The following is a 14172-nucleotide window of genomic DNA, read 5'->3' as shown; positions in this document are numbered from 1 at the left end:
GTAAGTAGGAATCCTCTGGTTGCACATGTGACATGCTGGTAAACATTTGGTAAAACTGATTTAAGTTTGCCTGCATTAAAGTCCCCGGCCACTAGGAGCACTAGTGCTTCTTGTTTGCTTATGGCCTTATAGAGTTGGTTGAGTGCGGTCTTAGTGCCAGCATCGGTCTGTGGTGGTAAATAGACGGCTACAAATAATATAGATGGGAACTCTCTTGGTAGATAGTGTGGTCTACAGCTTATCATAAGGTACTCTACCTCACGCGAGCGATACCTCGAGACTTCTTTAATATTAGACATCGCACACCAGCTGTTATTGACAAAAAGACACACACCCCCACCCCTCGTCTTACCAGACGTAGCATCTCTGTTCTGCCGGTGCATGGAAAATCCTGCCAGCTATATTATCCGTGTCGTTGTTCAGCCACGACTCGGTGAAACATAAGATGTTACAGTTCTTAATGCCCTGTTGGTAGGATAATCGTAATTATAGGTCATCAATTTCATTTTCCAATGATTGTATGTTAGCAAGTAGAACGGAAGGCAGTGTGAGTTTACTCGCTCGCCTACGGATTCTCAGACGGCAGCCCAATCTGCGTCCTCTTTTCCTCCATCTTTTTTTAACACAAATGACGGGGATTTGGGCCTGTTCCCGGGAGAGCAGTATATCCTTCTCGTCGGACTCGTTAGAGGAAAAAGCTTTTTCCAGTTTGTGGTGAGTAATCGCTGTTCTGATGTCCAGAAGTTATTTTCGATCATAAGAGACCGTGCAGCAACATTATGTACAAAATAAGTAAAAAAATAAGTTACAAACAATGCAAAAAAAACTAACAAAATAGCACATTTGGTTAGGAACATGTTAAACGTCAGTCATCCTCTTCGGCGCCATCTTAGAGGTTGAGCTTGGATCTCTATTTTTGGGCAGTTTGGAGTTTTACATGAGAATGATGAATAAATGTGATCGAGTAGATTTGAGTACGCATACTTTAATAATAATAGACACATTACTTTTCCCTGTACACTCCTCCCTCTCTCCCCCCCCCTCTCTCTCTGGTAGGAGTGTCCCAGTGGTTTGGTTGATGAAGAGACGTTCAAGACCATCTATTCTCAGTTCTTTCCCCAAGGAGGTGAGAGGAGAGTGCTACTTTATCTCCATTGACTCTCTGTTTCCATGTGCCTGGAATGTGATAATACTACACCCGACTCTGACAGATTTATATGAAGAATGGCAGGAAAAGCTTATGGTTGCTGATTATTTGAATGTCTTCCTACCACTAACACTCTCCCCCTTCCCTCTCCCTCTCCCTCGTCTCCTCACACCTCTCTCATTCCCTCCCTCCTTCTATCCTACAGACGCCACCACCTATGCACATTTCCTGTTCAATGCGTTTGATATGGACAGAAACGGCTCTATTCGTTTTGAGGACTTTGTGATCGGCCTGTCTGTTCTTCTGAGAGGGACAGTCACAGAGAAACTCAACTGGGCCTTTAACCTGTATGACATCAACAAGGACGGATACATCACTAAAGAGGTACTCTGTGATTGGCTACTATAGAAACATTGCATATCTAAATGATTGGCTAGTTTTAGATACATCACGGTAAACTGACTCTCACTCTCTTTCTCAGGAGATGCTGGCTATTATGAAGTCCATCTATGATATGATGGGCAGGTACACCTACCCCAGTGTACGGGACGAGGCACCCTCTGAACATGTGGATAAGTTCTTCCAGGTGCGTGCCGCGCTGTGCGCACAAACACACACACACACACGCAAACACTGTTCATACACACACCAAAAAAAGCTTTTGATACCCACTAAACTTGCTCTCTTCCTCTCTCCTTACTTCCTTCCTTTCTGTCTCTCCCTTACCCCTCTCTCCCTTTCTTCTTTCTTTAGAAAATGGACAGAAACCGAGATGGAGTGGTGACCATTGACGAGTTCATTGAGACCTGTCAGAAGGTACCACAGTTACAAAATATTTCAGCACATCTGTACGCTAGCTCAATTTTGAAATAAATAATAAAATACATAGATGTTGTTAACACTTTACTTGTAGTGGCTATAACTAAGGCATTCATAACACATTTGTGAAACCAGTCTCCTTTAGGAGTGTTGCAGCATCCTCAGTTACAAACTTTTTCACATTTAACAAATTTATTCAACATTCAAACAACATCATATTTTTGTATCATTGGATTATCACTGGGTAGGCCATCATTGTAAATAATACTTTGTTCTTAACTGACTTGACTAGTTAAATAAAGGTTAAATAAAATAAAATTGTAATTATACAATTATTTAACAGTGGAAATGTGTATTTATACTGCCACAGTACCCAACCCTCTGACACACCAGTCACGTAACAGACTGGGAGCAGGATTAGGAGTTAGTGACTGTGTGCATTGAGTGTTTTTTATCCTCTCTCGTGATCTTTCAGGATGCCACCTTGGAATTATCAATATTATCTTATTGAATTATGCATTTTCTGTTAGTGGGGTGACTAAGCATAATAATAGTTGAGTTTGTGAAATATATTTTATATTTGAGATTTTTCAAAGTAGCCACCATTTGCCTTGATGACAGCTTTGCACACTCTTGGCATTCTCTCAACCAGCTTCACCTGGAATGCATTAAACAGGTGTGCCTTGTAAAAGTTAATTTGTGGGATTTATTTTCTTCTTAATTCGTTTGAGCCAATCAATTGTGTTGTGACAAGGTAGGGGTGGTATACAGAAGATAACCCTATTTGGTAAAAGACCACGGCCATAGTATGGCAAGAACAGCTCAAATAAGCAAAGAGAAACAACAGTCCATCATTAAGGGGGTTAAGGGGGGGATGCCTTCAACTGAAATGTGTCTTCCACATTTAACCCAACCCCTCTGAATCAGAGAGATGCTGCCATAATCGACATTCACATCTTCGGCACCCGGGGAACAGCATTGCTCAGGGCAGAATGACCAATTTTTTTCACCTTGTCAGTTTGGGGATTCAATCCAGCAACCTTTCAGTTACTGGCCAATGCTCTAACCACTAGGCTACCTGCCACCCCCTGTTGGTGGGTTCTACAATCCTGCTGAGTTTCATTAAATTTGACAAAGCGGAAATGGCCATTATAGCCCTAGGTGGAGTGGCCATTTTGGAATGCAATGACTATTCACAAGCTGTCTTTAGACTACTACAGAGGCCGTGTTTCATATCTGTCTTGCCTACTGCTTACTTAAACTACACACGGTGTACTAATCATACTACATATGATTTACAACATACTGTTTAGTAAAAATGTGCTCCGACCGGTGCTAGAACCCCTATTTAAAGCTGGATCAGCATTTTGGGGTCCTAGCACAAAGCCACAATGTTCTGTTAGTCTTTAAAGACATTCATGTTCTGAGCGATATGAGGAAACAAAGGTCTATAACAAGGGAGAGGAAGATTCCCACAAGAGTATCTATTGAAGTTGGTAAGCCAGTGTAGTGGGCAATCATTTTTGATATGTGTATATTCTAAATATATCACGTGACTCAAAATAAGACTAAGCAATTATCCTATTCAAATGTTTATCTGACATAAAGAGAATTATCAATATGCAAGAGACTATGGTTGAGTTACAGTAATAGGCAATGAAGAAATGTCTGAGAATGGATTCTAAATATAAGTGTATTTAATTACTTTGTAAAACTAATGGAATCACATACAAGGCATAAAGCTTAAGTTACAAGGCATTAACAAGCATTACAAGGCATTATTCTAAGCATGGTCAGGGAGAAATAAATCATAGCCTGAAAGGCCATGCCCCAAAAGTCCATGGGGTGGAGAGAGGAAGGCCCCAAAAATTGTCAATGACTCCAGTCACCCAAGTCATAGACTGTTCTCTCTGCTACCGCATGGCAAGCGGTACCAGAGCGCCAAATCTAGGTCCAAACGGTTCCTTAACAGCTTCTTTCCCCAAGACATAAGACTGCTGAATAATTAATTAAATGGCCACCCGGACTATTTACACTGCTGCTACTCGCTGTTTATTATCTATGCATAGTCATTTTACCCCTATCTACATGTACAAATGACCTCAACTAACCTGTACAACCACACATTGACTCTGTACCGGTACCCCCTGTATATAGCCTCGTCATTGTTATTTTATTGTGTTATTTTTTATTTAGTAAATATATTCATAACTCTTTTTCTTGAACTGCGTTGTTGGTTAAGGGCTTGTAAGTAAGCATTTCACGGTAAGGTAAGGATACCTGTTGTATTCAGTGCATGTGACAAATAACATTTGACTTAATTTGAAAGAAGGAAATAAATAGTATCTCACCACAGCAGGTCAGGAACAAATAAGAGAAAGAGCTTTGAATCTTAAACCCTTTTATAAGCATCTGAGTTGTTTGGATTCAAAACCTGAGTTAAGTTGGATGCAACCTGCAATCAGATATCAGACCTACATGACGTAACTTCTACTTCTCAGAGGTGTGACAATAGGGTTTGGCAAGACCAACACAGAGAATGTTGAATTCTTAGGACAACACATATCAAATTCTTGCATACTGTTGATAAGAAGAGTTACTTCTGGGGTTGGGCTTCCCTGCACTAGCAGGGTTGGAGCTTGTGATTATGATGCTTAGAGCCACCCTCTTCAGGAATGGAGGAAGCAGGGGGATGGCATGTTGAAGCTGGCAAGCCAGCGGGGTTTGTGGAGCTTGTGTTTAAAGCTAAATTCCTTAACTGGATCACCGTCAAAAAAAATTACAATGGAGGAAATTTTCACATGCAGTTACGACTTGATTTACATGATGCATATGTAGTTCTTAAGTAATGAGTCAGTGGCAGAATGAGGGTTCATCAGAGCGGCCAACATGATGGGAAATTCAGTACTCTGATTGGTGTGTGCCCACACCCACACACGATGCTGCTTTCCAACAGAGAAATGAAACACCAAAAATATATTCAAGGTGTTAAGGGTTAAAAATAACATGTATTGTTGAGAGATATGAGGAAATAAAGGTTTCATAAAAAGAGAGCAAGATTACTAAAATATATACTAAAACAGCTGTATCTCCTGAATGGTAGATTATATTTATATTCTGATTGCTGATTTGTAAAGCAGATAAGTAGAGTTTTTGTCTAATTTGCTAGGAAAGTGGTCATAATGTCAGTTTGTAAAAGTTGAGAGAAAATGTAGTTGATGCTATAGAATAACTATCTTCAAAGTAATGACTCTGGACTTTTCTTATAAAATGAAAGCTTCTTTTAATAACAATACTTGTTCACGTTACATTTTACAACTTTAAATTTGACAAAACAATCAAATAATGTTTCTAGCGAAAGCCAGGCTAATCACTTGTCACTTCTTCATAATTGCAGCGTTCTTGTTCTACTTCCACTTTCTGTCGCCAAGCATTCTGGTACTTGCAGTCAATAGCGTAATCCAATACTAATCAATGGAACAGAAAGATGTACACTGAACAAAAATATAATCTCAACATGCAACAATTTCAAAGATATTACTGAGTTACAGTTCATATAAGGAAATCAGTCAATTTAAATCAGCTCATTAGGCCTGGTCACAGACACCTTAAAAAAAGGTAGGCGCTTGGATCAGAAAACCTGTCAGTATCTGGTGTGACCACTATTTGCCTTTTGCAGCGCGGCACATCTCCTTCACATAGAGTTGCTCAGGCTGTTGATTGTGGCCTGTGGAATGTTGTCCCACTCCTCTACAATGGCTCTGCGAAGTTGCTGGATATTGGCGGGAACTGGAACATGCTGTCCTACACGTTGATCCAGAGCATCCCAAATGCGCTTAATTGGTGACATGTCTGATGAGTATGCAGGCCATGGAAGAACTGGGACATGTTCAGCTTCCAGGAATTGTGTACAGATCCTTGTGACATGGGGCCGTGCATTATCATGCTGAAACATGAGGTGACAGTGGCGGATGAATGGCACGACAATGGGCCTCAGAATCTCATCATGATATCTCTGTGCATTCAAATTGCCAATCGATCAAATGCATGCCCATACCATAACCCCACCGCCACCATGGGGCACTTTGTTCACAATGTTGACATCAGCAAACCGCTCGCCCACACGATGCCATCTAAGATGGCGTAGCAGTGCAGACGTGGTTTGTTGTCCTCTCGTTTACTTTTTGTATTTTTTGTATTTTTTGTATATATTGGTGAAATACTCACTAACAGGGATGTAAACAAATTTGTGCACAAAACTTGAGAGAAATACGCTTATTGTGTGTATGGAACATTTCTGGGATCTTTTATTTCAGCTCATGAAACATGGGACCAACACTTGCACATACAGTGCCTTGCAAAAGTATTCATTCCCCTTGGTGTTTTTCCTATTTTGTTGTATTACAATCTGTAATTTAAATGGATTTTTATTTGGATTTCATGTAATGGAAATTCACCAAATATTCCAATTTGGTGAAGTGAAATGAAAAAATAATATTTGGGGGGGAAAGTGGAGCGTGCATATGTATTCACCCCCTTTGCTATGAAGCCCCTAAATAAGATCTGGTGCAACCAATTACCTTCAGAAGTTACATAATTAGTTAAATAATGTCCACCTGTGTGCAATCTAAGTGTCACATGATCTCAGTATACCTGTTCTGAAAGGCCCCAGGTTCTGCAACACCACTAAGCAAGGGGCACCACCAAGCAAGCGGCACCGTGAAGACCAAGGAGCTCTCCAAACAGGTCAGGGACAAAGTTGTGGAGAAGTACAGATTCAAAACTTTGAACTTCCCACGGAGCATCATTAAATCCATTATTAAAAAAATGTAAAGAGTATGGCACCACAACAAACCTGCCAAGAGAGGGCCGCCCACCAAAACAAGGAGGGCATTAGTCAGACAGGCAACAAAGAGACCAAAGATAACGCTGAAGGAGCTGCAAAGCTCCACAGCGGAGATTGGAGTATCTGTACATAGGACCACTTTAAGCCATACACTTCACAGAGCTGGGCTTTATGGAAGAGTGGCCAGAAAAATATTTAAAAAAGAAAACACATTTGGTGTTTGCCAAAAGGTATGTGGGAGACTCCACAAACATATGGAAGAAGGTACGCTGGTCAGATGAGACTGAAATTGAGCTTTTTGTCAATCAAGGAAAACGCTATGTCTGGCGCAAACCCAACACCTCTCATCACCCCGAGAACATATCCCCACAGTGAAGCATGCATGGGATGTTTTTCATCGGCAGGGACTGGGAAACTGATCAGAATTGAAGGAATGATGGATGGTACTAAATACAGGGAAATTCTTGAGAGAAACCTGTTTCAGTCTTCCAGAGATTTGAGACTGGGACAGAGGTTCACCTTCCAGCAGGACAATGACCCTAAGCATACTGCTAAAGCAACACGAGTGGTTTAAGGGGAAACATTTAAATGTCTTGGAATGGCCTAGTCAAAGCAAAGACCTCAATCCAATTAAGAATCTGTGGTATGACTTAAAGATTGCTGTACACCAGTGGAAACCATCCAACTTGAAGAAGCTGGAGCAGTTTTGCCTTGAAGAATGGGCAAAAATCCCAGTGGCTAGATGTGCCAAGCTTATAGAGACATACTCCAAGAGACTTGCAGCTGTAATTGCTGCAAAAAAAGTGTCTCTACAAAGTATTGACTTTGGGGGGGTGAATAGTTATGCACACTCAAGTTTTCCATTTTTTTGGTGTTGTTTCTTGTTTGTTTCACAATAAAAAAAATATGTTGCATCTTCAAAGTGGTAGGCATGTTGTGTAAATCAAATTATACAAACCCCCGAAAAATCTATTTTAATTCCAGGTTGAAAGGCAACGAAATAATATAAATGCCAAGGGATTGAATACTTTCGCAAGCCACTGAGGTTCTCATTCTCCATCACTTCAAATGTAATACAATTACTCTTGTACATATGTAAATAACTGTAAATAATATCTTTAGACACATCTTAATGAATTAACTGTAAACATGAACTCTGTAACCCATGAAAGTTACAACAGATCTGGTTACTAAAACAGCTGTATCATTTGATTTGTAGAAGATATTTCTGTTCCGATTTCAGATTTGAATGGCAGAGAAGCAGACTAAGATTTCGCATGCTCTACGTTTTTGTCTAACTTGTTAAAAAATGGTCAAAGTAGCTGATTTTTGTCAAAAGTTGTTTACTGTGAATAGAATGTTGGAATTCTGTGAGTTTTTAACATTGGGACCTTTAGAATGTTGAAGAAATCGCATTAAAGTGGATGAGATTTTTGGGGGGAGGACAAAAAGCCTAATAGTTTGTAAGTATTAATGTTATCAAAAAGTTGACTAGTCTACATGTTTTAAATTTCAATGGCGTTTCTAGCTTAAACGTTGTATGAAAAATAATATTTCAAAGAATAATAATTGTACAATATTTTACCATATTTAAAGTATATTTACAATATTTAATGTGGGACTTTTGCCGTATCAAGTCTCATTAATACAATATTCTACAAACTCCCAGATAAATTTGTTTTGCTTTCTAAATTGAAGTGAATTTAAATGGAATTGACCCCAACCCTGTTATTTTCTAAATGTCAGATTGTCTTGATAGGATGTCACTAGGGTCAGACTGGGACCCTGGAGAACCATGTTAACAAGAGAAAGCAGTAGGGGTGGCACAAGTTTTTCTTGTCATCTCTGTGGAAGGACCACCAGAGGGCAGGCTGGTCCCACAGATAGTAGCCCAGCCTGGCATGTGAGTCAAGGTGATCAGAGGCAATTAAGCACAGCTGACGGTACTAATCACCTATTCTCTTTTCCCTACAAGAGAGAGGAGGGAACCAGCAGAGGGGAGCTGGAGAAAGAAAAGTGTGTTTGCTTCTCCAAAGGAGAGGACATACCTTTCGGAAAGAAGAAGAAGAGGACAAATCACTTCTTGGGAATGGCCACCACGGATCCGGACCACCACCCAAAGAGGGTTCTCCACAAACGGATTGTTAAGGTGGTTACACACCCGTGATTTATGTTATAGTTTAAAGATACTCATCTTGTGTTCCTTGTTCTTGTAAAGAAGAAGATTTGTGTTTTCCTTGATCATCCTTGATTGTGTTGGAGTGTTTTGAGAAGAAAAAAATACCTCAATTAAGAAAACCTGCTCCTGAATCTTTTATTCCACCTTTCCACCTCAAAGTACTTGGTCCGTTGGTGGAGAATGCGGGCATTATGTGGACGAGTGACACAAGGATAAGTGAGGAAAATGAAAATCTACCTGTAGACACAGAGGAACCATTCAAGAAGGATGGATAACGCTCTACTACAACAGTTGATCACAGCACCGGAGACAACCATAGAACTCATGCAACAACAGCTGAGCCGGCGAGAAGAACCGAGAGTGAAGCCGAGTGAAGCCGCTATCTTACCTCGTCTCTCAAAGGATGATATTGAGGCTTTCATCATGACGTTCGAATGGACGGCCACCTTGGAAGAGTGGACCCCCACAGAATGGGTGAGTGCGTTAGCGCCTCTTTTGACCCGGATAGCCTAGGAAGCTTACTATGACCTGGACCCCCGCGAAGTTGCCGACTATGTGCGACTAAAAACCAAGATTCTGTCCCGGTACCAGCTGACCGCCCGAGATAGAGCCGAAAAGTTCCATCAATGGACCTATATGGCCGACCAACCCATCCGTGCCCCGATATTCGCACTCCTACGCCTAACGAAACAATGGCTGGAGCCCGGAAAAGGAGTAGGACATGTCGTAGAGACGCTCGTAGTGGACAAGATTTTGAGGGAATTACCCAGGGACTTAGAAAGGGTCGTGGGGCAAGCAAACCCATAGCCGAGGCTGTGGAAACGTACCGATCTACATGGGAGTTGTGAAAAGGAGGACCGGAAGGACTCTACCAAGCCTGTTTGACACCGGCACGTCCGCCACCGAAACGACCAAATCCGCTCCGGACGTGGGAGAAGTCATCACCCACACAACAGGGTCGGTGCTATAAATGCCAGTCTCCGGACCATTACGCCCCACAATGTCCCAGAAAGGACAAGTCCATGGCCACCAAGTCATTGATGCCCGTCCCCACGCATCCCAGTCTGAGATGGGCAGGATCACCTCTGTTGATTACCAGAAATATCCCCAGTCCCAGAGATTCCGGTTTGAATAGAAGGACGAGACGTGGTAGCCATTCTCGACTCTGGAAGTATGGTTACGTTCGTGGAGGAGCAGATGGTGACCACAGCAACACTGCTACCAGACAAAGTAGCCGCATCCTGTATCCATGGAGACACCCACTATTACCCCACCATGAGTCTGTCCATTCTCACCCCGAAAGGAAGGTGAGGGAAAGTATGGGTGGGGAAAGTACCCCAGCTGAAGGTGCCATTATTGATCGGGAGAGACTGTCCCCTATATAAGGAGCTTCAGCAGATGACGTTATGCACCGGACAAAGGGGATCAGGTCTCTCTATCACATGCCAACAGCCGGGCCACCGCAGGGGGGCAGGAAAGCAGAGAAAGAAAAAAAACAAGTCCAAACCCGAGGTGGTAGCCCTACAAGGAAACGTAGCCTCGGCCTTGTCCTCTGGAGCAGAGGAAGAATACAGACCCAAGTCTCTGACAGCTATTCCAGGAAACCTCCGATGAAGACACCTGCGAAGGGTTATATACGACGGAGGAAGGAAGGAGCAACCAGAGGCTAAGGGCTATATTTGAAGCCCCATCAGAGGAGGGAACATGGAAGAGATTCCCCTCGGGCACCACCGACGGGGATGGGGAACAACCACACCACCCCTCTACCGAGGTCTACCTGCCCCAAGAATTTTAGGGACAGTTCGGCACCTCTCAGGATAGAGACCCAGACCTACGGGATGTCATGAGGAAATGTTGACGGATCAGGTGAGCCCTCTCTTCCCTACTATGCAATCAGGCAGGGTCTCTTGCATTGGGTTGTGCAATGAAGGGGGGGAAAACAGAAATTACTAATGGTGCCTAGACCATACATGGATACTGTCCTACAGCTAGCCCATTCCCACGTCCTAGGAGGACAACTGGCACAGGGCAAACCGATCGACAGAATCATGCAGAGGTTCTATTGGCCCCGTGTCACCCTAGATGTGGCCAGGTATTGTAGGACGTGTGATCAATGTTAGCGTACGGCCATACGGCCACACCTGCGCAGTCCTTTGATTCCTCTCCCCATTATAGAGACCCCCTTAGAACGCATAGCTATGGATCTCGTGGGTCCCCTCCCGAAATCCGCCAGAGGATACGAGTACATCCTGGTTGTCGTAGATTACGCTACTAAGTTCCCAGAGGCCATACCCCTTTGCAACATGTCATCAAAGGGAATCACCAAGAAATTGTTCATGCTGTTCTCCCAGGTGGGCCTTCCCAAGACGATCCTAACTGACCAGGGAACCCCATTCATGTCCCGATTGATGAAGGACTTGTGTCGGTTATACCAGGTTCAACAGATACGCACAAGCATATTCCACCCGCAGACAGACAGTTTGTGCGAACGCCTGAACAAAACAATTAAAATAATGTTGAGAAGAGTGGTGTCCAGAGATGGGAATAACTGGGACATGCTTCTGCCCCACTTAATGTTTGCCCTGCGAGAAGTACCCCAGGCGTCCACTGGGTTCTCCCCATTCTAATTGCTCTACGGCCGGCCATGTCGAGGGATCATCGACTTAGCCAAGGAGACCTGGGATGCCCAACCATGCCCATTCAGGTCGACGATAGAACATGTTACCCTGATGAGGGACCGCCTGTCGGCAGTCTGGCCCATAGTAAATTAACATATGGAGAAGGCGCAACAGACTCCAGGCCGAGGCTACGATAAGTCAGCAACACCCAGGGAGTTCACCATGGGAGAGAACATGCTGGTACTCGTGCCCATGGCCGAACACCGCTTGCTGGCGCAGTGGAGGGGGCCCTACAAGGTAACAGAAAGGGTCTCATCGGTCAATTACGTCATCAAGCAACCTGACAGGAGGAAGAAGGACCAACTCTATCATATCAACCTGCTGAAGTACCATGGAAGAGAGGAGGGTGTGGCTTTGATGGACGTGGAGGACAAGGAAAAAGAGGAGGCCCTGCTACAGGTGCGCCATGGCCGAACTCGCCTGCCGGAGCAGTCTAGACAGCTAGACAAGCTGATTATGCAATTCGGGCAGGGTATTCTCTCCCTTCCCAGGACAAACAGATGTTCTGGTTCACCATATCCACACTGAACCTGGCAAGAAGGTGCATATCCGGCCTTACAGGATTCCTGAGGACCGCCAAGTCATCGCTAAGAACGAGGTGAGGGAGATGCTGAGGATGAGGGTGATCGAGCCATTTACGAGTGAGTGGTCCAGTTCCATAGTCCTGGTCCCCAAACCTGACGGTAGTATGAGGCTCTGCAACGACTTTAGAGGTGTAAACGCCATCTCTACTTTCGAGGCGTATCCCATGCCCCGCGTGGATGAACTCTTGGAGCGTTTAGGGAAGGCCTAGTTCATCACCACCCTGGATTTGATGAAAGGATATTGGCAAGTGTCAGTGGCTCCGGAGGACCGCCCAAAAACTGTCTTCACCACACCGGAGGGGCTTTTTCAGTATGTGAGAGTGCCCTTCGGATTGCATGGTGCTGCGGCAACTTTCCAACACCTCATGGATGCCATTCTACAACCCCATCAAGAGTACGCAGCAGCGTACATAGACGATGTGGTCATTCACAGCGAGGACTGGGATAGCCACCTCCTGCGTCTGCGGGCGGTGTTCGTGAGCCTGGAGGCTACAGGGCTGACGGCAAATCCAAACAAATGCTGCCTGGGTCTGTCCGAAGCGGAATACCTGGGATACACAGTGGGGAACGGAAAAATACCAGGGCAAGACTAGGGCAATTCGGGACTGGCCTCGGCCCCAGACGAAGTGGGACGTCTGAGCCTTCTTGGGGATAATGGGTTATTATCGCTGTTTCATCTCTGGATATGCAACCATTGCCACCCCTCTCACAAGCCAAGAAAAACCTGCCAAACCGTGTAGCGTGGAAGGACAAGACGGAAGACGCCTTCCAGTTGCTAAAAGATAGCCTGTGCTCTGATCACGTCCTGCAGGCTCCTGATTTCTCCCATGAGTTCATTGTGCAGGTAGACGCCTCAGATACGGGGCTCAGGCCATCCTAGCTCTGGGTGAAGGCAAAGCAGAGAGGCCTATTCTCTTCATAAGTAGGAAGCTCATTGATCGGGAACAGAGATATGCTACCGTAGAGAAAGAGGCCCTAGCCATTAAGTGGGCCCTCGCTTATCTCCGGTACTACCTCGTTACTGACAATCCTCCCCTCACGTGGATGGCCGGTAAGAGAAAAAATAACAACAGAATAGTCAGATGGTTTCTTGGTTTACAACCATTCTCTTTCCATGTTATCCACAGGGCCGGATCGAGGAACGGGAATGCGGACGCGCTGTCCCAACGCGACCAAGACGGCGCGTCTGGCGCCCGGCCCTCCAGTCCGGTCCTGAGGGGGGAGGTATGTGGAAGGACCACCAGAGGGCAGGCTGGTCCCACGGATAGTAGCCCTGCCTGGCATGTGAGTCAAGGTGATCAGAGGCAATGAAGCACAGCTGACGGTACTAATGACCTATTCTCTTTCCCCTACAAAGAGAGAGGAGGGAACCGGCAGTGAGGGGAGCTGGAGAAAGAAAAGTGTGTTTGCTTCTCCAAAGGAGAGGACATACCTTTCGGAAGGAAGAAGAAGAGGACAAATTACCTCTTGGGAATGGCCACCACAGATCCGGACCACCACCCGAAGAAGGTTGTCCACGAACAGATCGTTAAGGCGGTGACACACCTGAGATTTATGTTATAGTGTAAAGATACTCACCTTGTGTTCCTTCTTCTTGTAAAGATGATTTGTGTTTTCCTTGGTTGATCATCTGATTGTGTTGGAGTGTTTGAGAAGAAAAAAATACCTCAATAGAGAACTTCGTTCAATTAAGAAAACCTGCTCCTGACTCTTTTATTCCACCTTTCCGCTTTAGAGCAACCTCAAAGTACTTGGTCCGCTCACATCTCTCTCTCTGGGAACCCAGAGGGGAATAAAATCAGATCTTATTTATATAGCATATCTCTTGCAGAGGATGCATTTCAAAGTGGAACATTTGGGGACGCACAATATTTGCAGCACACACTAAGTGGATTGCACCTATGTTGTTATCTAGCTCA

The 14172-nt window shown here is 44.3% G+C and overlaps 1 protein-coding gene across 3 annotated transcripts in view; it reads left to right on the top strand.

The window, feature by feature from the left end:
• The window catches only part of LOC139389725 (calsenilin-like), a 35717-nt gene that overhangs the window by 17187 nt on the left and 4358 nt on the right, over window positions 1-14172 (top strand). Inside the window, exons 3-8 of one of the 3 annotated variants that reach the window (XM_071136638.1) lie at window positions 1057-1126; window positions 1353-1531; window positions 1629-1733; window positions 1901-1963; window positions 13381-13477; window positions 13611-13819. In XM_071136638.1, the coding sequence (XP_070992739.1) occupies window positions 1057-1126; window positions 1353-1531; window positions 1629-1733; window positions 1901-1963; window positions 13381-13477; window positions 13611-13633 (537 nt within the window). In that variant the 3' untranslated portion in view covers window positions 13634-13819. Of the gene's footprint in view, window positions 1-1056; window positions 1127-1352; window positions 1532-1628; window positions 1734-1900; window positions 1964-13380; window positions 13820-14172 lie in introns of those variants that run through there. The other 2 variants (XM_071136637.1, XM_071136639.1) reach the window with 2 other exon arrangements.

The sequence above is a fragment of the Oncorhynchus clarkii genome, chromosome 30 (genome assembly GCF_045791955.1).
Source record: "Oncorhynchus clarkii lewisi isolate Uvic-CL-2024 chromosome 30, UVic_Ocla_1.0, whole genome shotgun sequence".
In the NCBI taxonomy this organism is placed as follows: domain Eukaryota; kingdom Metazoa; phylum Chordata; class Actinopteri; order Salmoniformes; family Salmonidae; genus Oncorhynchus; species Oncorhynchus clarkii.
The sequence above is the reverse complement of the archived record's forward strand: the minus strand, read 5'-3'. Positions and strand labels throughout refer to the sequence as shown.